Raw genomic sequence first — 24,920 nt, forward strand, 5'->3', positions numbered from 1 at the left:
TTTTCCTTTACAAGTTGAAAAATCGGTCACGTTTACAGAAGGGGGGCAGAAGCACGTGGAAGGCTGTACCTGCCCCCCACAGCCCATCCCCAGAGAAACTTTCACTCCTCCTGTAGCCCTCTGCTTCGACCCACACCTCACCTTGCCCACCCCGTGTCTCTTTTCCCAGGCACCCCATATAAAAAAGAAAACGCTTTCACTACTAAAAATAAAAAGACAAGATGAGGGTAGGGTTTTTCAGTTAGTCGTATTCGGAAGCTACCTAATAAAAAAGTGTACATTCACCGTTAGGCCGGGCGCCCGGCGGGCCCGAGCCGCTGCCGGCCCGCGGCCCTCAGAGGATGCTGCACTTCCCCTTCTCCACCCAGGGGTTGTTCTTCATCAGCTCCGGGTTCAGGAAGGGATCTTCTGGGATGCCGTCCTCGATCCACTTCACAAACCTGCAGGAGGGGTTGGGGGGGGGTTACACAGCCTGGCTTTTTGGGGCTGCTGTGCACAAACCCTCCCCGATTTGCTCCGCACCGAAGCGAGGCCTGCACACGGTGGGCCCAGGGCAGCGTTTTGCTGTGGGAGCCATCAGGCCGGAGCCCCCAGCTCTCCGAGACCTCATCAGCTGCCTCCTGTCCCCAGTGCCTGTGGCTGCCGTGTGCTGCCGGCCTCGCCACTGCCCTGTGAACCGTGCTCAGGTCGCCCTTTTCCTCTCCCCCCCTCACTGTGTAAGAGGGAGGCCGCGGGGATGGGCCGAGCCCCTTCGTGGTGGGCAGCAGCGAGGCACAAGCCATGCAGAAATGCCTCTTTGCAACTCTGCTTTTATAGGTTTCATTTCCAGCTTTGCTTTGCAGCTTCTGGGCACCCACCCTCACACCCACAGCCCCGTTTTGCCCTCCCCAGTCAGCTCAGGCTTTGGTCCTGCAGCCCCCAGCCGCCCCCTGGCAGCCCCGCTGCCCTGGCAGCGTTTGGGTGCGTGGCAGCGTGCATGGCACGGGGTATGGGGGTGTTTTCAGAGCACATGGGGTTGGACCTCATTCCACTTTGGGGTACAGGAGAGGGTACAAGGCAGAGGCTGAGCCCAAAGCGCTGGGGGGCTCCCAGGGAGACCCAGGGGTCCTACAGCTGCCGCCACGTCCTGGCCGCTTGGGCAGCTTGAGAGAAGCAGGCATGGGGCGTTACGAGCACCTGGGGGGGGGTCTGGCGAGGCTTCAGCAGCTGGGGCTTGGGTGACCGCGGGGGGACGATTTCTGAATCGTTTGGGGAGGAGATTTGGAGGGGGCAGGGGGAGGAAGCCCCGCCGTCGCTCCCCGGCCATGCCCACTCACTCGGGTATCGTCTTGGAGGACATCTCCCGCTTGTAGGCCAGCTGGTACTTGAGGCTTTCCACCTCCTTCTTCCACTGCGGCAGGTCCCACTCGTCCATGGCACCCGGGCTCGGCGGGGGCTCGGCGCGGCGGTGGCGGGGGCTGAAAGGCAGGGTGTCCGCGCTGTGTCCCCGGCTGCCCCCCGCCCCATCCCCGTGCTCCCTGAGCTCCCGGGGACGTTCCCAATCCCACCCATTGTGGACCTGTGGCTCCGAGAGATTTCGGGAGGTTTTGCTGCCTCGGCCGGAGGCGAGGGCTGCACTTACCTCGGTGGCACGGCCGGGCACAGCAGCGAGTGCCCGGTGCCGCGCTCTTGTAGCCACGCTGAGCCCGCGGGCACATGCAAAGCCTGCCCTGGAGAGCCGGGCTGGATTTGACTGTGATTTGGCTGTTGGTGTGTGCAAATAACAAACCAGAGACTCTCTGGGGCGGGGGGCAGCGTTCCCCTGCCTGGCTGTGGCCCTGAGCGAGGGGCAGGAGGGATTTTGGCCCTGCAGAGCCCTGGAGAAAGGGCTGCGGTGTGTGGTGGGGATGTATTGCAGCCCCCCCCAAGCCAGTATTTGGGGCTGGGGTGAGATCCATCCCCCCCCCCTCCCAGCCTCACCCCTGGGCTGCAGCAGCCCCCAAGGGCAGCACCGAGTGGCACCATCCACTGGGGAAGGAGGCCCTGTGGCCCCTGGGGAGGGCTGGTGGGGGTGAGGGGAGCAAAGCACCGAGAACCCCACAGCAACACAGCTAATAGTGGGGACATGGTGGGGAAACTGAGGCACAGCACCCAATCGGGCACAAGCTGTGACCACAGCTGCATGAGCCCTGGTTCCCCATGCTGTCCCAGGGACGGGTGGCACAAGGGGACGTTTCCTCCTGCCCGTGGCCAGCCATGACCCCAGCAAAGCCCGGGGCCGTGCTCTGTCCGGCACAGAGCAGCACCAGGCCCACCCGGCAGCATCGCTTTGCACCGGGGTGACCAAAGCAGGGACACCCCGCATCCCGGGCCAGCCTCAGCCCCCACGCAGGGCAGGGCTCAGCAGCTCGGCGCTTCTGCTGAGCATCCACAGGAAAAATAACCGGCACGGCCGGGAGGAGGGTGAGCACCCAGCACCCAGCATCCCTGCGCGCCCGCGGTCCGGCCTCCCCGCTGCTCCCGCTCCCTCCGGCGGCTCTCCCGGTGGACAAGCATCCCCGGCCCCGCTCCAGCCATCCCAGCAGCATCCCAGTGCCACGGCCACAGCTGAGCTCTCCACCTACCTCGGCTGGAAAAGGTGTTAGCAGGAGCGGGGGCTGCGTCCGTCCCCGCCGGCTCGGCAAGCTGCGCTGGCCTCGCCTCCCGCTAGCGCTGCCCTCGCTGTCAGCAAGCCCAAATCCTCTGTGTAATCTATTAATGCACGGCCCGTCCAGCTGCCTCCGACAGGGCAAGAGCCGGATAATGAGAGCGTCCTCCCCCCCCCGCTGCTCCCGGGGGATTTGGCTCCGCTGAACGTGAGCTCCGGGACGAAGGCAGCGTGCTGGTACCGGGGCTGCGGCGGCCGTGCTGCCGAAACAGGGCTACCCCGGCCTCGGCTGAGCTGTAAGGGATGGACGGGCCCCGGGGGGACACGTGTGGGCCGAGTGCTGGGACATAGCAGCACCCCAGGGAGTGCCTGCATCCCTGCCCGTGTCCCTGCTCCTGTCTGTGCCTGTATCCCTGCCCACATCTCTGCCCATGTCTATGCCTGCATCCCTGCCCGCATCCCTGCTCACGTCCCTGCCTGAATCCTTGCAAAGCTTTCCTGGGTGCCATCAGCAAGGACTTCCCCATATGTAAACCCCAAGACCCACGGCATTGCTTTCCCCTGGCTGGTGGCTCTGCGCTGCCCCTGGTTTTCTTGCACCTTCCCATTTTCCTGGTGCTGGCAGGGCCAGGAGGCAGGGATTTGCAGGGGTGCACATGGGGATGGCTTACTAAGAAGAAAAAAAAAAAAAAATAAATAAAAAAAAATAAAATAAAATACAAAAGCTGAGCAGTTGGAAACTAAATATTTGGCCAGGGTGAAGGGCAGGGGAAGCACAAGTTGAACAACAGCATTAAAAAGCAGCAATTAGTGTAACTTACAGGGAGGAAAAAGATAAAGCAACGCTAAGTGTTGTTAACTGATTAAAATCACCGTAATTGAAGCAAAAGCAAAACCGCAAAGGAAAAAACAAACAGAACAAAACAAAACAAACAAAAAAACCCACCCACATTAAGCAACCATTAAAAAAAAAAAGTAGATAACTATGATGACAGCATTTTTTTGCTGCTTAAAAAAAAAAAATAACAACAACAAAAAACCAAAAACACACAGACAAGCTGCCCAAGCCCTGCCCCAGGGCAGTCTGCGTGGGCACTAAGCGCCCTCCTTTGTGCCAGTCCTGGGCTGCTCCTCCTGCACCCACAGGAGCTGCTCCCCCAGCCCGAGGCGCCTGCCCGAGGTGTCCTGGTCTCAGGGGACCCAGCAGGGCCGCACGCCCATGGGGTGCTCCAGGGGGTGCAGGGCGATGCCGCAGGGTGAGCAGGGACCCCCAAACAAAACCGTGTGCTGAGCCTGGTGCCTGCCGATCACCTCCTCTGCCATATGGCACTCCAAGCACATTTTTGCTTACTTTTATTTTTTTATTTTTTTATTTTTTTTTTTTTTCCCCAAAAACCATACCCATTCAGGCCAGTATTTGCGACCTGGGAGACACCGTTTGCCTTTCCTACATCCCTGCATGCACAGAGGGAACATTTCCAGGGGGGTGAATGCAGCAACTTCTTTCTCACCAGCCCGAGACGCTGCCGACGCTTTGTGTCTCCAGCCCTGCATGCACCTTGCAGGCTGTGCTGACCTCTTAACGCCACGCACGAGAAAGGTGTCCCCTGGCAGGGGTGGTGGGGAGCACCCCTACCCTGCCAGGGGGGCGGCCAGCACAGCTCCGGCTTGGAGCTTGTCCCAGACTGAGCTCACGAGCACAGCAGCAGCCTCCTGCTCTGCTGCACCTGCCCAATTCCACCCCAAAGAGATGAGCCCGGTGTTGCCAAGCTGGGGGGTTCCCTGCGTGCTGGGGGCTCAGGGAGCAAATTCCCTGCATTGGCCTGAGCGTCTGAGGAAAGGGAGGTGAAAAAAAAAAATATATATATATATATACAATAATCGCTTGTATATATACTTTATATATACACAATGATCTCTTGAGGTCCCTTCCAACCCCTACAATTCTGTGATTCTGTGAATAATAAAATATGAAATAAATATATACACTAGAAATATAGTAGACGATTTAGCATATAAAATGATATAAATATAATAAAACGTAAAGTATAATTAATATGTATTATATATTATAGAGGATGTTTGGTTGATTGGGCATGGATTCTAATCCTCATTATTAGACGATAGTTATCGTTATTATATACTGTAAGGCGTAGTTATTACAAAATCAAGTGTGACTCTTCAGAGAAAGACATTTTCTTGTATGGAGAAGACCGTGTCATTATCTATAGCTTAATCCTCATGATAAGAACTTTACTCTTTGCTGCTGTCCATCTCTCTCTTACACAAAGGCTGCACCTCGGATGCCTCTGGCAGGGCAGAAGCCCCTGCAGGCACCCGGGTGCCCTGTCCCAAAAGCTTCGCTGCTCCCTGCATGCAGCTGGCGCCCGCAGCCAGGCTGGCCACGCTCTGCTGGCCCTTCCCCAGCCTCTGCGGGCAGCCTCCACCGAAGATCGATAGCACTAGCGGCCTCCCCGGCCTCCTAATGGGCTCACCGCTCCTCTCCCCTGCCCCGGGAGGATGCTGCAGCCAGCGATCGATGGACGGAGCCGCCCGGGGCCGGCGGTGGGATGCTGAGCCGGCAGCACCAGGAGGTGGCCCAGAGGCAGCGGTGCCTGTGCGTGCTTGTTGGGACACCAGCGCTGGGTGCTCCGCGAACGGCTCCGTGGTGGTGGCCTCCTTGGGTCGCCGCCGCCCGGCTTTTTGCAAATGGCACCGTCCGCCTGAAGGAGGTCAGCGATACGGCGTGCTGGCCCCCAGATTATCTAGCTGTTGACATCAGTCGTAATCTCCCAGCGCTGCCTCCAAACAATTATGGGAAAGGCTGGGGTTTAGAGATAAAATGACACTGGAGACGGGTTATTGGATTTCCGTGGATTTTCCACAATCTGACTGCAGCGGTGGCTGAGCGGGGCCGGGCAGAGCTGCCAGGGATGGCACAGGCAGTGCCCAGCGAATTTCAGAGCCATCGACACCATCCCAAAGCCGAGGGGGCCCTGAAGCTCATCCCCTCCTATAGCCATGGTCACCCTGGCACCTTTTCTTGGCAGGCTTTGGGCAGGGAGCAGGACAAGCGCCCCATGTGCCAAATCCCCAAGCGCCCACTGAGGACCCGGCTGCGCAGCCCCCGCCGTGCCCACCCCACGCAGCAGATTGCAGGGCTCGCATTAGCAACCCTGCCTGGCTTTGTAGATTAAAGAATTATGAACTCCTGAAGTTTTGCAATATTAATGATTGTAGCCATCTGTTAATCTGGCAGCCAGCAACAAGCTGTTTTTTTTTTTTTTTTTTTTTTTTTTAACTTTGCTTAGTCCAGTTATTAAAATGGAGTATTTTTGGTCTGGCAGGCAGCTGGGAGAAAGCTACTCCTCGGTGGTGTCCTGAGGTGGCTGAGCAGTGACTTTACCCCTTCGTTATCAGTGTCATCAGTAGCCCACATGGAGGGGACACAGCCCATGCCCAGCACAGCCTGTGGTGTGGGGTAAGAAAGGAGAAAATACCATGAACCCCTCATCTCAGACAGGGTTTGGAGCCTGGAGAAATGTGTCTCAGGGCCAGGAAGGTAAGGGGCAGCTTTGTGCTCTCACGCTAGGAGCCAGCAGGGATGGGATCTATCTCAGCCATGTGGGCAAATGTGAGGTCAGCGCTGGGATGGAGCAGCACCAGGATGCTTTCTGAACACGGGGATGTGGCAGGGAGCCTGCTGTGGGGCATGGGAGAGTGGGCAAGGACATTTGACATGGAGCTACTGTGGCAGCAACCACATTTAGCTGCTGCCTGGTTTAGGCTTCTTCTAGGACCAAAGCCCGAAGTCTGCAGACCTGGAGAGGAGGGAAGGGATGCTGTGCCTGTCAAACACAGCCGGGTGCTGCACAAGCACCCAGGGAAGGACAACACGTGCAAGCACAGTGCTAGAAGACGAAGTCCCACAACAGCAACAAGGCACCAGCCCCCATCCACCCCCCAGAAAGCAGGGGTCTGCCCTCAGCTCAGGCTGCTAATTAAGGCTCTCTTTGGAAGGGTATTTTAGATAGCTCAGTTCCCCGGTACACACTCACACTCTGAAGGGATAAACTCATTTAGCAGGTTAATTAGTGTCCTTGGCAGAAACAGCACCAGCTCTCTCCCAGCCCACTGAGCAGAGACAAGGCTGGGAAGCAGAGGGAGAACGAAGCAGCGCACATGGGGTTGGTCCTGTGCCCTCACTGCTCCACTGTCTCCTTGGCCATGAACTCACCTATTTGCCCTTTTCTCATACCAATAGACCCTGAGCATGAAGTTACTCATGTCAGGCTTGAGGTGGTGGGGTCCCACTTGGCATTTTCTATTCAGATCCAGAAATAGCCCAGCCATGCTGGGGGAGCTTAGGGTAGTGTGATTTGCAGCACCACTGCCCCAGAGCACAAGTAAAAACAACAGAAGTTTATAGCTGGCACAAGGTAACTTTTTTTTCCTCCCCTTAAATATTACACTAGAGGACAAGTTTTTAAACAATTAGTTTATTAGCCACGTATTTTAGAAATGTTACCCTGATAAACTCAATATAGGTCTGCTGATCACAACCAAGCACACATGCACCTTACTCTCCTGGGCTGAACGATGGCATTCCCTTTCCAAACATTATGAATCTCAAACAATTTCATTAGTTCCAGGCAAAATTTTATTTTCAATGCATGTGCTTACCTGCAAGTGTTCTACTTAGTGTTTGGCACTATCAGCTGTATGTACTCTTGCCAAAACAGCAGAGTTCTGTTTGCTAAAATACAGTATCTGGATCAGACAGCTTTAGATGCACTTTTTCTACTCTGAAGTATAGATTTCAATTTTTAATGAGCTCTGTTCAACTCAATTATACCTGGAGCAAAGCAGGGAAAAAAAAAAAAGCCTTCAATTTACCTTTGAGGTTACACTAGTCAGTCTCAGGGTACCGGGAAGATGTTTTCTGCTGTGGTTGATTGGGCAGGGGTTGGATATACAGGTACAGTTATTACAAAGTCAAGTGCTAATCTGCAGAGAAAGTCATTTTCTCATACATAAAAGATTATATCATTATCTGGAGTATAATCCTCACTATAAGGGCTTTACTCATTGCTGCTATAATTCATTAAAATTCAGCTGCAGATAAATAATGAATAAACATGCTATTTACTTACTGCAGTAGAAGCAGTTCCTGCCCTTCCTGGTGATGGTAAATGCAGACTGTGCAGGGTAAGGAAGCACTGCCCTCACCTGCTCCCGCTCCCTCCCCTGCCCAGCCCCGCTCCAGGCACCAACAGGATGGCACCGAGGAGCCCACACACTTCAAGCTGCGATGGCTTACCTGGCTTTGCAGTTGTCTTTTTACATCTGCAGAGAAGTGAAACAAAGCGTGAGCAACGCCACGCAGGCTGCCCAGCCCCACCGCGGGCTGGAAAGGAAGGCTTGTAGAGCAGGGCGCTGCGGAGAGCCCAGACACCTTGAATGATGACTACAAAGAAGCTTAGCTGTTACAGTCTCCTTCCCCACCTCCGTTACACGAGGAATGGAAGCCTTCTACTCATGTAGATGGGGTGAGAAAGATCACAGCATTAGGAACACACAAAAAAAACCCCACCTCTCTGGGAAACCAGGATGAAAGACCACGCTGCACGGGCCCAGGCCAGAAGAGAACAAACACCACGTGGCCACCCCTGCCGCCACCCAACAGAACCACGTTCACCTGCAGCAGGGGACTTTACTGACCCCTGACAGCACGAGATAAAGGCACAGCAACTGCTTAAAAACACAACAAAGAAAAACAACAAAACAAACTCACAGAACTGACAACATGGTGTGATTTCTACAAAAGTTTTATTAAACCTCAAGTAATTTTAGATGCATGTATTTTTTTTGTGGAAGACTTGAATAACATAACTCATTTTGGATAACAAAATACAGTATAACAACTTTATCCCAACTGCCGAACCAATGCAGATAGGGGGCAAAGAACAGTATAACAAGGCTAGAAATATTTCTATTTCTACCTTCACAGTTCAGGCTTCAAAAAAAAAAACAAACCAAACATGACAGCCATCAGCACCAGTTTGTCACCTATTGTAGAATATAAAAAAGCCCCACAATCAGACAACCTCAAAAAACTAGTTTTTTTTTTTTTAGTACAAAAAACAGGCTATGGCTTTCTTGATTCTGATTTCTTGCAGCAAATAAGAAAGCTTGAGGCTGACCCACACTAACTGAAGAGTGGTTTATTTTTATAATTATGCACTAAAGAAAGCCAAGGAATGCAAACAGCATTAATGTATACTGTTGTACACCTGTGGAGAGGCAATTTTCCTCATTGGAGAAGTTTTTCTAACTGTTCTCTTAGCAGTTGCTCTGCTGCAGCTTTCTCACCCAGAACACAACTATACATCTGTGCAACTCAAAAGCAAAAACTTCTGGTGCTGTTTTGTCCGTGTTTCTCTCCTCTCATACCTCTTGCATCCGCTGCCTCAGATCAGCATCTCTCTGTAGGCCAGCTCTTCCTACAGTGTATAGCTCTTGCCTCTTTAAATGACAGCTTAATACACATGCCTGAAAAAAGGACATTTCCAGAACATATCTGCTGAAATACAGCCACTATTCACCACCTAAATCTAAAATTTTTGCATTTGTCTGGTCAGTTCTTAAGTGAACGTTTTTAAGTGAGGGAAGAGATGACAAAACAGAAAATGAAGAACCCAGCAAGAGATATGTCCAGTCAATACAAGTTGAAAAATATGCTTGAAAGTTTTGGCAAATTATAGTTTTTCAAAAATGCTTATGAACTTTGAGACTTCGTGATGAGCTGCAGTGCCAAGGGGCAGATACCTTAATCCCTGTGCAGACAAAAAAGATAATATACATAAGTAATTTATCAATTTTACAATAAATGACATTACTAAATATTTCAAATATTTATCAATTATCACATATCAAATACATCATATATCAATGATGTATTTGTCATTTATATGCTTTATTGTTAATTCTAAGATACAAAGATACTTACTACATTGTGAAAGAATCTGCAAAGGTGTTTTGCCCATGGACACCTGAAAAACAGATTTAGATATGTAATTCTTAATCCATTTTCCACAGGGACAGACCTACCCCCCAGTTTCAGCCACACTAACAATTCAGCTTCCAAATAGAGAGGACTCCAGCATCAGATGTACAGTAAAAAAAAAGACAGACCATAACAGAAAGGATCTAATCAGATTCTCTTGGATTACTGCTAGAGCGTACTGTAAAACCTCACAAAATATGAGATAAAAAGAGGCATTTATTAGAACCGCAAGTTTTTATATGAGCTGAGTTATGTTTAACAACTGAGTGAAGTTAGGACTTTTATTTCCTAAGATACATACAACAAAGGCTTGGGGGGGAGGGGGGGGGAAGCATTTTACAAGGTAAGTTAACTCACGTATTCGTGATTTCTACTTGAGAGTTACTAAAAAGTAAATTTTCAACATTACTCTGCTGCCATCTGCTACGTGTGAATTAAAAGTGCCAGAGCAGGCAGTTATTCTGCCTTCTGGTATATAAGCATTGAGTCATTTCTTTTTAAAACTATTATGTCAATACATTATAGGATGTAAGGTGATAGAAGTTAATATTTTCCTGCACAACCCAGGAGAGCAAGGATTATATTTAGGAATATCTAGTGGTCTCCATAGCGACTTATCAGTGTTTTATCATCATTTGTAATCTAAACATAGTACTCAGACATTTTCAGAGCTGTTTTCCACTCCAGCAGCTTTGTGCTGCTGATCAAATAGTCTTTTTTTTTTTTTTTAAAACAGGATAAGAGGGACGAGCACAAACTTAATCCTGTCCTCAGTTTGCATTACAGTGCCCAGATGTTCCTGAGTCTAGTTTTTAAAAGGGATTTACTCCCTCACCACCACGTGAAACATCTTTTACAAGTTTAAGAGAAACGTTGACATCTGTACACCCATTGTACTCCGGCAGATACACAACAATATACATTTTGAGCTAATTTGAACTATTTTCTCTAAATGAAGTTTTATGCAACATTATACCTCCCTAGAGTCCAGGGTCTAAGTTCCAACTAAGGTTTCTGTTGTTGTTTTATAAACCTAAATAGAATGAAGGGAGATGACAGTGACATTAAACTAACAGAACGAGACTGCACCTTATGATATGTTGACTGGTTACGGTTGCACAGAGCAGACAGAACATAGGGCACTGGGAAGTTAGAAGGCCATTTGGTTGAACAGGAACACAGAATAATTTCAAATCTACTCAAACTATCACATTCAGTACCTTTACCATTGCTAATAATAAGGAAGTATATAAACCAGTAATTAATTTTGAGTTAAGCCTGTTAATTAAGTGAAAGCTACCAGCACTGTTGCAATGTATAATGATTTGCCGTTTGGCTATGATAAAGATTAACACTTACACATGCAGGTTTTCTGTAATTATATTCAGAGCGAACAGACCGATAGATTGCATCTTCTTATGTCTGCAAGTCAGGAACAGGCAAAGGAATTCACCCACATACTGGGGACCAAGGTTTTGCCACCTAAACAACATAAAACCAAAACACAGAACATACCTGTTCAACAACAAAGACAAAAGACAATATCTGCGCTGCTTCTCTCTTGATGCTACTTTCTCATACTTCAATCTGCTTTAAAAATAGTAGCATCTCACTATAGTCATGCAAAAATCACAATTTCCACTTAAAACCTTCTGATTAACAATACATTTATTACGTAGACATAGCAATACCATGACCAGGCATTCTTTTTTCAGCTGGAACTATTTCACCGTGATAGGGGTTCCCATCAAGCAAAGAGATTTCAGATTGCTGCAGCTATTCCAGATGTACCTTTACTTGGCCAATAAGCATTACTGCTTATTAAGAAGTACTACAAAGCTTTATCGCTATATGAACAGCTGCACTGGGTCAGGTCAATGGCCCATCTAGCTCAGTATCCTCCCTTTACAACAACCGCGATATTTATTTTGGCCTTCTGCAAACCAGACACACAGAAGGAGATGCCCTAGATACCTCTTGTTTAAAGGAACAGATAAGGAATAGTGCTAGCTCATACAGATCTGAAGGAAATTAATTGTTGTCTAAGTACACTCTTATCTTCAACAGCTCAAGAACCACCTCCTTAGGTCTGGAGTGCTATTTTCATGCTGGTTGTACTTGAGTCTTACAGCAATTTGCTTAATTGCTTTTCAGTCCGTATATACTTTTTGTTTCCACAACATTCTCTGTCATCCAAATTCACTCCTCCAAGTGATACAACCTTAATCCATCTTGTTTTGCCAGGTTAGATTTCTTTTAAGCCCCCTGGTTCTTGATCTGTGAACAATTATTCCCTGGTCACCTTCAGCACAGAAAGCGTGATTTTATAGACCCGTTATCATAACTCCAGACTCCGATGGCTGAGTCAAGTTAACCAATTCCTCTCACAGAGGTCATTCTATACCTTGAGAAGAAGAGGTATTAGGATCACGCACAATATTCAAAACAGATGCATCATTTATGTAAGCGTTCCATTGTCTATTATTTCCCATTGATTCCTAGCATCTTATTTGCATTCTCGACTTAGAACACTAGGCTGGCCATTTTCAAAGAGCTAAGGATTGTATCTTTGCTAAATGCTACTGCTTCGAGATTGCCGTTAATGTTTTCATAAACAGATTTCAGGAAGCAAGTGTTTACTCACAGTTTTAGCATTGTTGCTTTCTGACGACTCAGATCTCTCAAAATCAGATTGACAGTGCCATGGAGAATGTGCTCCTGATACGAAAGATGATCCAATAACAGCCTCAGAGCCCAGAAGTTCTTCTGGGAAAATAAAAAATAAGGGCACTGATTTAACTTAATTGTCTATCATTTCTTAAAAAAATACATAGAAGAAATTAAAGGTCAGAAAAGCTTAAGGGGAACAACACCAGGTTGGTGTTACACAGATTTTAAATATAATCTGCTTTAATCTCTTAGAATAGAGGTCAATATCTAGGACTCACCCCAAAAGCCAGGGCTATCTCTAGGAAGGAAGTCAGGAATGGGAGATCACAGAAAAGCATCTGTTGTACTGCTTGCACTGCGAGAATAAGACAAGCCTCATGGTGTAACTGCAGGAAGAGATACCCACAAGAAGAGACATGTATTTAGAAGTCTGCTTTCCCACTACTTGCATATCACATCCAAACAAATCAGCACTAATACCATTCCAAGCACACAGGCTGGATGACAGACACGACATCCAGAAGAATCTTACAATGACCAAAAGATGGGGAATAAAACAAGTATTTCTGTTTCTATAGCATGTTTCACCTGGGGCTTTCAAAGTCCTCACAGAAACATGAAGTCTCATACCATCACAGTCAAGCAGAAGTGGAAGAATTAAGGGGAAAAAACCTCTGGCCCAGGAGTCACGTACTTGGAGAATAACCTAACTGCAGTTTCCTCAAGAGAGGTAAAACAGAGTAAGATTGCTCCTTAGATAGGTGATTGTATTTAATAAATAACCCATTTCAAGCCACTTTTGAACATGCTCCACACCTGAAACCATTGTTCAAAACAAATTGGGCAATTCCATGCTATTCTGAGTTTTGAGACACACACAAGTAGCAAACAAGTTTGCTAACAAGTTTGCTAAACAAGTTTACTAACAAGTAACTAACAAGTTTGTTAGTAGCAAAGGATAGTTTCTAATTTGAATCAAACAACACGAGATTATTCTATGTGAGAGGTTAATACAGAATCAGTGATTACCAACCTTCGCTTTATAGATGCATAAATTTGGACAGCGATGAATTTAAATTTCTCCTGAATTGAAGATTTTCTTAGAGTCAGAAAAGAACAGGCCCTAATAATTTCCTTACCTTCCAAGATTCCTGCTCTAACCTTTAGACTATGTGAAGAACAACAGTCTTATGCCACTTCCCAAAAATCTTCAAGCCCCCTTAAAAGCTTTTCATAATAATACAACTGCAGTATCTTTGAGAGCTATAAACCAAGTTGTCAATTTCCTTATTGCCAGATGCACACTTACTTGAGGAGAGAAAATAGCAGGTGGTAAAGAAACATTAACTTTTGCCTTCAGTTCCTGCAAGAGACTGCCACTGGCAGCCAGCACCCCCTGCAAAAGAAGTAAGGAGTCACAAATCAAAGAGGATGCCTAGCTACTCTACAAACAAACTGCCCAAGACAATCTCCTTTAAAGTGCTTTTACTTATTTTTCAGCATTTTTACAGATGCAGTTGACTGTTCAACAGCATATGCAAGGAAAGCTGAGGCTCTGCAACACTAACTAAACATATCATCATTTTAACCTACTATGCTTAGCAGACACTTATTTCTGTTCTTGTCAAGAAAACACCCAGATACTGTCTCTTAGGACTATTTGAACACATTTTTCTTAAACGGCTTTCCTATCCATTTTGCTGTTGTCTGATTCATTTCAACATTAAACAATATAGAATTAGTATTCAGCATTGAGCTGCAAAAGGAGTTAATCTATTCTCTGTTGCATTTAATATTCCCAAATCACAATTTTTGCAAAGTATTACGTTTGGCACATACCATAAGAATATTTGATGAGGTAATGTAACATTAACCTTAGTATTTAAAAGGATGAGGCAATGCCCACATCCAGTTATGTCATGTATAGCCAGCAAAGACAACAGATCCTTCCATCTCAAAGCCCCATTTCAGTTACCTCTTGGAAGTCAAGCGGTGGCTCTTTCAGGGACAGAGGATGTAGGTGCCCACTTTTTTCTAGCAAACGGCTACTACCCAAAATCATGATGAGGGAACTCCAGCATTTAGGCTGAAACACAGCAGAACGTTTGTTTTACCAAGTCAAATCCACGCTTAGCAAGCTTTAGCAATCAGAATAAGTCCCCTTGACACGCAGACTTGCATTCATTCTTCTTCCTCTCTCTAATGGAATACCCAGACAAAACTACACCCAAATTACATGTTAATGCTTGGGGTTTCCCAACCTCATTTGTCAGGTTGCAAAGCAGCCCACCTATTTTCCCTCACCTGTAGTAAAGAGAGGCTTTTTTCACCTGTTTTATTTCTATTCTATTGCCCATCAATAGACATGCTGCTGGTGTGATCATTACAGCCCCACTGTAAATAACTATAGCAGTAAGAACGTATACATATAGCAAATTTGATTATCATTACATTGGCATACTGCTAAACTCAGTAAATTTACAAGAACTGCATACATACAACATTTGCCATAATTTTATCAGAAAGGTCCCAGCTAAATCAACGGACCATTTACAAAACTTGACATGTTTTGTGACAGAGCGCAGAACTATTATCTGGGAAAAGAGTTTGTTTTCTCCTCTCCCCCAGACAAGGCTTTTTAAATGATCAAAAGCCCCACAAGTAAAACAAAAGTCTCACGAAGGTATGAAGTATTCAGAGAAAAGGGTCCTGACAGTAAATCTTTCATTGGAGAAGTAACTGGACAAAACAGATAATGTACAAAACCACTCAATGGGGCACAGAAAGTTTTAATGCAGACTCACATTCCTGTATAGTGACAGATTGCTGAACAGGAGTTTGAGCGCCTGCTTAATTAGAACACCATCCTTCAACGGAGGCCCTGCAAGAAGAAAAAATCCAAGATGTTTTTTTTATTGCCCGAATAACTACAGGGTATGGATAAAACCAAGATAATAATTTAGTTAGAGATAGGTTTCTACAGAAACAGGAAGAAAAAAACAAAGCGTCTACAGCTATTTTTTAGAATATTTTGCTGTAGTTTTTCTATTCAGAACCTACATGCTATCCTAGAAAACTGTAAAAAACTGAATGAAGTTTAGATTTTAGAGTGTTATTAAAATAAAAGCTATCATTAAGATTCTAAACATTTGAAAGCAAGAAGTTACACTTGCCAGTTGTAATCCAGGGCGCAGGGTCCTGAATATCCTTTCCAGTGGGGACACTGCCTGTTCTGAACATCTTCAGGTAGGCCTCAAACTGAAAAGGTGTTAGCCGACAGGCAGTGCAGCATGCAAGGCTATTGACGGGAAACAACAGAGAATGCGCAGCATCAAGGAAGTCTCCAGTTTTACACAAATAGAACGGGATTTTATCTCGAAGGTCTCTTAACCTGGAAAAAAGAAGTGAACGAACACTTGATTTTTGTTCACTGGAAGTTTTACAATGTGTATGTATATACCTGATTAAGTTTGAAAACTAATAAATTACATCCAACAAGGCAGAATTTAGCTGCAGTACTGTATTATTTTCACTTGGTAACCAGCTGCCAAAATCCTGCTTTTCGTTCTGCCATTTTATTAGACATTGAATAAAAGGACAGACTGGGACACAAACCTAAGGCGAAGAAACAAAAATAGCTACTTACCCTTTGGTATCATTGCATTTCACAGCTCTCAGGTAGCGAACAACTTCTTTATAGCTGGGGAGAGAAAAAACAAGTGGGTAGGAAAAGAAAGGAAGTGTTAAGCTGTGTACATGTCAAATATTACAATTAATGAAGCAAAACAGTAGTTCTTCCCACGTAAGAGATATTGCAAAAATAGGATGGAAATACAACTGGCAGGAAGAGAGACTGTTGGAAATAAGTTCTATAAAGCCACTTCTGAACACAGCAGATACCTGAATTAAGGAGCTATGCACAGATCATCTCTGTACTCTAGGAAAATAAAACAGGAGGCTGAGAACAGGAGCATCTTGAAGTGGACTATATTCTTTTGAATAGAAACTACAGAAGACTCAGAGACCAGAACACACCTTTTTTTCTGTTTTTTTCTGTCTTCCATCTAGTCAGCCTTTGACAAACAGAGCACATTTTAAACATCAACATCTAAAACCTAGTGAGATTATAGAAACAATGAAATTTTCCACTTCAACATTCCTTTCAGGTCCTGAAGTGTTCAAATGGCTCGATTCTATTATGAACAACTTCAAAAAGTAATGGCTTTGTTGATAAGAAGTAATAGGAATGAGCAGCTTCAAATATATATCTATTTTTTGCATGTTTCCCCATAATGCAAGACTGCTACAGATGTTAGGAAAAGACTACATTGCAGTTAATAACAAAGTTGAATTTATAAAATGAAAAAAAAACAAAACAAGACTAAACCAATCTCACTTCATTTTGTCTACTAATTTCTCCACTCGAGCCTGTATGACAGGAAGCGCTTCCCACAGAAATATTTTTCTTCCTTTCTGTGTTCTTTGTCCAGTGGTGTTCTGGCCTTTTAGAACAGTGGTTAGCAAGACATGATCCCATGGCACAACGTTCAAGCTAGAAGCACAAAAAGAAACGTTAAGTGTATTTTGTTGGTGTGCCACAAAATATTTCCCTTAAGTAACGTGAAGACTTACTAATAAAACATTTGAAGTTTACAGTTCAATTTGAGGGAAAGAAAGAAAATTATCAATATGCACTTCGCAATAGCATCAAACAACAATTTCTTACTATGGTAAGGACAGGATATGAAGTAGCTAATACTGAAACCTTCCAATAAAACGCACACATCTCCAGCACCATCAATGAAAGAACCATTCTATAAAGCTGTTTTCAAACCAGCCAACTGTATGAAAATATATTTTGTAAACAAAAAGCAAAAAGAACATACCTATTTGAGAAGCCAAAACAGTGACACGGAAGTGAAATGGACTGGAAAAAGTTAATAAACTTCTCATATAAATTTTTTGGGAAGTCACACAACACCAGCATCCTCTGAAGTTGTGTTGTGATCCTGTTTTAAATAGGAAAATAAAAATAAAATGCTAAAGTTAAATAGAATTGTTATTTAAACTTGTAAAAAAAATCCTGTGGAAAACTACTTTAGAGAGTATATACAGATTTCTTTGGTTAAGTGTCAGACAGTTTGGATCTATAAGCTTGTGCGTTAAGATTTGCAGTAAATACAGATATTGCTTTTATATTATTAATTTTAAACATCAATGAAAGCATGTATTCTGTGGTCTTATGTTTTAAAGAAGATCCCCGCTGAGTGTGCAAGAAACATTGCAGCAATGTACTGTAAGCTCGATAAGGAAGCTGATCAACCTGAGCTCCTGGCAGCTTCAAAGCTTGTGAAACCATTTTTGTCTTGACTGAAAACTGAAGCTAACACACTGACACAAAGAAGAGCTTAATTTTTTGAAACTGGGGGAGGGAGGCAAAGAAAATCCTTTTACTGTTCTTTTAAAGTAAAAAATTAATAAATTCAAGAATAGTCATTTAAAATGAAAACTGATATAGGATTTAGGTTATACCTGTCATAGAGGTGAGAATATTAATTGTTTTTGAGTGCTCCTAAAAAAAAGTTAATTCTTAATTCATTAACCTTCTGTTGCAAGTGAATTTGAGGTTAAAGGTGAAAAGCTAAAATGAGAAATGAATTAAGCCAAGTGAGTGAGATGTCCTCATTCGTTAACCTCTGGGGGAACTTCACTATGTTACATCCCCGACTACTCCATCCCAGTGGAGGACTACAAGGCTGCTGTTTTGATTCTGAACCGATGCTATTTACTCTTAGGCTTACTAACCACAAGTAGCTACCCAACACCATCTTCTGGTCTGGCCCTACAGAACACTCCTAGATTACAGTCTAAAAGTAATCCACCTTCTTGGCTTTGAGCTCACTATCAAGTTAGTCTCCTCTGAGGCAACAAAGAAGGGTTGAGTGTTTATGCGGCTCTAAATAAGGCAGATACTGCTCTTGTCCTTCACAGAAAGGGACTAATACGCAGAGATGCTAAAAACCCTGATCTGTTGCATACAATCGTAGAATATGAAAGCATGCTGAGGTCCCTGCTTATCAGGCTGACTGGTGTGTGTAGTTCTTTTACACTCTTCTGTCTGTCCCTACACATCTGCAGTCTTCACACACGCTTCCAGCTCTCCATACTCTGCTCAAACAAACCAGTGCCTAACATAGTATATTTAGGTCCTGTTCCCTGGTGCTACAGAACCCTAAGACTCCATACCTTTATTTTAGAGCTGTGCAAGTTTACTTACGGCTTTTAAAAGCTAAAGCATGCACTCAAACCTCACGCGTAAGCAGAATGCTTGCATCTAGGAACTGTCTCATTGCCATCTCAGCATATGTGATAAGTCTTACCTTTGCAACAAATATGGGACAGCAAGCTTTAGCGAATCAATATGACCAAGGTTCTGCCAGCTTCTAAGAGGGGCACAGATGGGGTGGGGGAAAGAAAAGCACTAATTAATTGTTTTTCTTTTTTCCTGCCTTTTCACCTTCTCTGTACACAACTGTTTTAGACAACACTTTTTTCTTAAAAAGCATTGGGAGCTATCATGCTAATAATCACTCCAAATTGACAAAACAAGTGATCGAAGCGTAAAACTTTCTAGATTTAAGTTTTTCGGCAGTACCTAACCAACTAAAGCACAACCCCTCCCGCCCAGACACAGGAAAGCAGTACCTAACCTTCTAACCTGTTGCATTAGATCATTGCAGGAACACCTGTGCATGCACAGGGCTGTGTATCAGCCCACAAGAGGGCTGAACCACATCCCATGTGACTACGGTGAATCCTGTGGGATTCACAGTAAGTGTACAGAGAAACCTACCCAAACAATGGTTCTAACCTTGATAACTCCTCAAAAATAACTGCAGAGGAGCTGCTGTTTCTGGCCTGTTGAACTAATCCACACCACATTTACTGCTGCTTTTAAGAAGCCTTGAATTCTAGCTCCAAAATATTTAGATTCTGTTAAGCAAAGTTCCAGGACCTTGCTCAAGCCAGACAGCAATCAAGTATGAACCAGCCATAATATAAACATGAAAATAAAAAACAGACTTTAAACACTGTGCTGTTTATTTATTGTTCAGTCCTCCCAGCGAAACAGGTCCGTTTCCACCAGACTTATGGGACAGCTCTAAGACTTACTACCTGAAAAACGTCACGTCCTCCCTTCCAGTTCAGAAGCAGATGTTTCCTCACATAATGCAACTTGCACACATTTCTTTCAGGAAGGCTCCCTTGCCTTTTACCTTCTCCCTTAGAACTGATTCCCACCTGCCACCACCTGCTGTCTGTTACCCTCCCCGCTTCCAGTTCCCATCTCAAATTCCTTCATCGGAGATCATCTCTCTCCCTCACGACTCAATCCCATGCAACTTCTTCCTCCCACACGCAACCTTTATCATTCTCTGTTCCCCAGAATCCGTCCCTGCAGTCAGGCTCATTTCTTCCTCACGCATACTCATTTTCCTCTCGCTGTGCTGCAACCAGGGCTATGACCTTTACACTGTTCCTACCCTTAATAAATGGAAAACCAGAACTCTCTCACTTAACCTCCTCGTTTTGAGGAGCAAACAAAGATCACACACTAGATATGGAACCGGATACTTACAAAGCAGGGTCTTTATGAAGGGCTAGCTCTTTAGCTGCTCCCAGGAGCATGACAGCAGCAGCTTTAGGATTCTCTCTTTCTGACTGATTTAAAAATCTTGTTACCAGTGCAAAAACTCCAGAGTACCTAAGAAAGTTAAGCAGTCCATAAGATAAAGTGTCTGGAACGAGATACTTTGTAAACAAATGGCAATTACGACTGTCCTACAGTTGGAAAGCAAACTAACTTGCCTTTCCTTGAGAATCTACGACATGGTGACATGGCATTTGCAAAGCATTACTTTCAGTATTTCAAAGGCATATACCACTGAGTAAAAGCTAAACCCAATCCTGACAAATTAGTAAAAATACTGACTTCAGTTTCATGCTTTCCCAAATTGTTATAATGAGGAATATTAGCAACTGTCTTCACATAGCACAAGAGTCATATTTAAAAATATACTTAAAGGAGTTTTTGAATTGAACTGGATGTAGTTTAATTGCCCACTAACCAGTTAGGTTCCCTCAGTTGTTTCTGCTATCTCAGGTCTCATGATTCTAACTAGCATGTAACTAAAGGAAAGCAAACCTGCACTGACCAATCCGTACTGCTAGTTCTGTTGTCACTTACTTGTATACAACCTCCGGGTTGCGTGATCTGCAGATATTGCATTGGCCAGGAGGTAACTTTGGGAGACAAAAGCATTCATGTTGTATGGGAGGTAATTTTTCTCCAATCAAATACTTATTATATTCCACAGAAAGTTCCTGGATAAAATTTATTAGAAGACTTCCTAGGAGGGCAGGCAGAGATGTGAAACTGTTAGTGCATCAATTTTCTTCAAAACTAAAAACTAAGAGAAACAGCAAGACATTCAGAGGTACCCTATGTGAAATATTTGTCAAATCCCCTGCATGCAATCTTAATGGCCAGGCATGCTTCGGTGCTTCTTCCAGGGGGAGAAAAGCAGGAAGCAAAAAAACAGACCTGCAGATCTGTCTGGTCTGCGTATGGCCCAGGAGGGGGGTAGCAGGGAAAAGTTGCTACCTAAATAATTCACCAAGCCTTTGCAAGGACAGCTGCAGTCCAAACAAGCGGTCCTCATAGATTGTAAGTATCATCGAGCCACAGGTCTCCCAAGACAGTATAAGTGCACTGTGCTTACCACCATGCCGAAGGTCTGCATCTATTTCCATGAGCTCCAATTTGAACATTACAAGGACACCAGCCAAGGCAAAATCACGCTGGTCCTTCCAGAATTTGCTTTTGTTATGTGCATTGCAGTGACAGAGGGAAGGGGTCGTCCAATTCTGGCACTATTTCATGAAAAGGGAAAGACAGGGAAAAGTGTTTTTTTCCTCATCCCAAGTTAAGCAGACAAAAAGTTGTTCCTCTACCTTAGTGAAGGACTAGAATTCATTTAATGCTTTATACAGCTAGTCAAAGCCACAAAGAGGTATTCTGACAGCTGAAGCAAGAGACCAATATGGCAATAGCTTGCTACTGTGGCTTTAAAAGAAGGAAAAAAAGACAGGCCCTCCCTCTTCCCCCCAGGTTTACCCTCATTAGTGAGCACCTTACAGGTAGTTAGGGTTCACACCTTCCCCATTGTAAACTGGTAACAGAGCATTGTTTTTGCATGTTTAGGCCAACTTTACTCAAAGTAAAGTTTGCTGAATTCTAAAAAACAAAAGCAAAACAAGCCAGATACGCAAAATCCCTCCCCCTAAAACAAAAACAAAAAAAAAAAAACAACAAAAAAACAACCCAAAAAAATGCTCCCCCTACTTCACCCCCTACTTTGGTTAGGAACATCTAAAGTTTGACCTTTGTCTAGGGCAGTGAGAATCAGTCCGATTTAGTGCAATGATTCCATGAAATACACCATGTACCCAAGGAAAACAGGAGGTACATTTGTTTTTATCAAATGAGTATCTACCCCAACAACTTACTGGAGTACCAGAAATAAATCCAGACACTGGCCATGTGTTAGTAGTGCTGTGAAGCTGACTGAGATGAACATTTAGGAGAGGAACTGTTAAAATAATCAAATTTTAAGTTTTGTTTATTGTTTTAGTGTGAATAAGACTGATGTCTTTTAAAGACTTAAGGAATTCAGTTTACTCAAAGTTGTGCATTTTTTTTAACTACAGTTCTTCCTTACCTCAGAAGCTAGTTTATCACAAATGTAGCAGTAGCACTGACTGCAAAAATCAGCATTTTTTCCAAGAGGCGAGCACGTATCACATTCCGTTCTCCTGCAGAGTTAAAAACCAGAACATTACTTACAAAGCTGGTTGTGACCTTACCCAACTCTTTCTGTTTGTTAGCTGTTAAAATGCTAACAAGGTTACTTGACAAGGTGGATTAAATGTAGGAAAGGAAACCCCCGTTATCGTCCTCCACATCAGGGAACATACTCAAACGGGTGTATCGTACAGTCGTATCTGGCGTGGGGCATCACATTTGCTTGTTTACAGAATGTAACCATGAGGTCACATTCCTCGTCTACGACCTCTTCAGTTTTCTCCTCTTCCACAGCGGTCTTTTCTGTATAAAAAAAAGTCTAAATTAGTAGAAAGGTAACTACAACTGGATAACAAAGTCATCAGCTACTGACAATTATTCTTTAAAACACTTTTAAGATGCAAGTTTTCTTATAATTTCATATGGCGCAAATGGCACACAGGCTTGGGACAAAAGACTTGAAAACACTACCCAAAGAGCGGTAGGAAAGGTTTTCACAGACCTCTCTTGCAAGGAGAACTTCACAGGCGAAGAAGATCCCAGTACTTACCTGACGGGTCTACTAACAGAACCGAATTCCCAAGTGTGCTCTCGGTTTCGTCGTCGCTGATCAGGATCACACCCTGCTCCTCCTCCTCCCCTTTTGAGGACCCCATGGTGACCGAAGCTTGAAGGAAGCGCCACGCTGTTTGGCAGCAAGCAGGACAGCAAGCTAGCCCCCGCTTCCCTCAGAAAGACCCCAAAACGCCAACCCCAAGCCCCGAACCCTCCGAGCCACCCTAGGGACAGCAACGCCCAACCCCGACCACAACCAGCAGCTCCCAAAACTCCCCGTTTTCCACCCAAATTTTAAACGACGCCAAAAACAAGGAGGGGAGGAACAAAAAAAAAAAAAAAAAAAGGCACAGAAGGGCGGGAGCTGCCCCCCTTTGGCGGGACGGCCGTCGGAACCGTCGCTCACCGCTCCGGCCCCCGCAGGCCCCAGTCGCCCCCCGCAGGCCGCCCCCTCACGGCCCGTCCCCGTCCGTGTCCCCCCGCTCCCCACCGCGCTCCTCAGCGCCCCGCCGGGCCCCGCCACTCTTTGAACCTACAACCGCTTCCGAGGCGGCGACCCTATTAGGGCAGCCCGCCCTGAAGCCGCCGGGCGCTACTTCCGCCCTGACAGCGGGCTGGGAGGGCCCCGAGGGGCCGCCATCTTTGGTGTGGGCGGGGGGGGTGGGGGGGTGTGCCTCATTCTTGGGGGCATGGCTGGCCCCCGGGGTGGAAATAAAGCCTTCGTCCTTCACAGGAAGGGGGGGGAACCGGTATTGGGGCAAGGAGTGCTCCTGCAGGGCCCTGTGGTGTGCTAGGCCTTGTAGGAGGAGAAGGGGAGGCTGCCTCTCACGCCTATGGCAGCCTCCTTTTGGATCTAATTTAATTACTTTATATTTAAAGACACCCGTGGTGTCTCCTTTTGGGGGTCTCCGTGACTGAACCCCACAGATGTGGCCCCAAACACCACACACAGTGAAAGACTCGCTTCCCTTCCAGCCAGGCCCAGCATACACCATCATGGCAGCTGCTCACGGAGCTTTGCTGCTCCGGTCATCGCCAGGTTTCTGGAAAAATCTCACGGCAGATTTCTCCTGCTGCCAACCCAGCAGGTGATCAGCGAGGAAAGGCCCACGTCCAGCAGATGTTTGGGATTTCCCAGTAACGCTAGATGGTACCAGAGCTCCACACTGAGGCCCCGGCAAGCATCAGCCGGTGGGACCGAAAGTGCCTCAAAAGTGGAAATTCTGATACACGGGAAGCTGAAGATGTAAAGCTGTAATATATTCATAAGCTGTTGGCAAAGTAATCGCCTTTTCTATGGGAAAAAGCAGACAGGGTAATTGTGAATGAAATAAGCACACTTTTCATGTTTTCAGGACAACCATAACATAGTACCGCTGGTTAAAAATTGTCAGCAAACTGAAGGTATTACAGAACCTGTTAGGAGAGCATTTTAGGACTCATACCCATGGAATGGAAATTTTTCATTACTAGTAGTTAATAGTACAAGGAAAATCTAGGAAGTATTTTAATTTAAGCTGAAACTGCCATTAATTCATAAAAATGTGGTACTTTTCTGGTATTGTTAATAATAAAAGCTATTGAAACAACACTTGGAATATGATTACCTTTTTCTGTAAGAGGCTGCACACATTGCAACACGCTGCTTGAAATATTAATGCATTAAAAAAATGCCTTCCTGCAAATGAATATTTATTTCATGAATAATCTTTAATGTCTTCATAGCTTTCAACAGATTTGGGCAAAGTGTTTCAAGTTTCTGTGCTTACAAGGAAAAATTTAAACCCGACACCTAAATAGGTGGCCCGATTTCAGCTGCTTGGAGCACTTTCTGTGGAGCCATCATTTCCTTCACATAGTTGCCTCTGTAGCATGACAGCATTTTAACAGCCCAGAGTAACTCAACACAGCAATTTAGGTGATGAAATGAAGTATTGAGATAGCAAGGAGAAATAATAAAGGCAGAACTGGCACTTGGCCAGCAGAAGTTTTTGAAAACTCCGCTCTCCCGCAGCAGTCCTGGGAGATGATCTTATGGCCAAATATGGTCAGGACTCAGCGCTGTGTTTCATCCAAAACACAGCAACACTGGTGTTTCCTCTCTTTCCAGATGAAGAGTTGGCGTCGGTGTCCTATTT

General features: G+C 45.3%; 2 protein-coding genes across 4 annotated transcripts; both read right to left on the reverse strand.

Moving 5' to 3' along the window:
- Window positions 1-215: 215 nt before the first annotated feature.
- Window positions 216-7,831, reverse strand: GNG13 (G protein subunit gamma 13). 3 transcript variants are annotated; one of them, XM_048061050.2, is made up of 3 exons: window positions 7,780-7,831; window positions 1,317-1,457; window positions 216-440 (listed from the first exon to the last, which is right to left on the reverse strand). In XM_048061050.2, exons 2-3 carry the CDS (start codon window positions 1,412-1,414, stop codon window positions 335-337), a joined length of 204 nt encoding a protein of 67 aa, XP_047917007.1. In that variant the 5' UTR covers window positions 1,415-1,457; window positions 7,780-7,831; the 3' UTR covers window positions 216-334. The 3 variants fall into 3 exon arrangements, with proteins under 3 accessions (XP_047917007.1, XP_047916993.1, XP_047916998.2); XM_048061036.2 differs by lacking the exon at window positions 7,780-7,831 and adding an exon at window positions 2,604-3,300; XM_048061041.2 differs by lacking the exon at window positions 7,780-7,831 and adding an exon at window positions 1,622-2,594.
- Window positions 7,832-8,436: 605 nt separating this feature from the next.
- Window positions 8,437-23,313, reverse strand: LOC106032129 (uncharacterized). Its single transcript, XM_066977768.1, has 20 exons — window positions 23,273-23,313; window positions 22,778-22,912; window positions 22,401-22,530; window positions 22,145-22,238; window positions 21,146-21,296; window positions 20,611-20,773; window positions 20,002-20,127; window positions 18,743-18,805; window positions 17,249-17,371; window positions 16,759-16,914; window positions 16,009-16,062; window positions 15,536-15,753; window positions 15,167-15,243; window positions 14,338-14,448; window positions 13,672-13,758; window positions 12,641-12,748; window positions 12,337-12,458; window positions 11,052-11,174; window positions 9,636-9,678; window positions 8,437-9,462 (listed from the first exon to the last, which is right to left on the reverse strand). Exons 2-20 carry the CDS (start codon window positions 22,881-22,883, stop codon window positions 9,385-9,387), a joined length of 2,133 nt encoding a protein of 710 aa, XP_066833869.1. The 5' UTR covers window positions 22,884-22,912; window positions 23,273-23,313; the 3' UTR covers window positions 8,437-9,384.
- Between the last annotated feature and the right edge of the window lie 1,607 nt (window positions 23,314-24,920).

This window comes from Anser cygnoides, chromosome 15 (genome assembly GCF_040182565.1).
Source record: "Anser cygnoides isolate HZ-2024a breed goose chromosome 15, Taihu_goose_T2T_genome, whole genome shotgun sequence".
In the NCBI taxonomy this organism is placed as follows: Eukaryota; Metazoa; Chordata; class Aves; order Anseriformes; family Anatidae; genus Anser; species Anser cygnoides.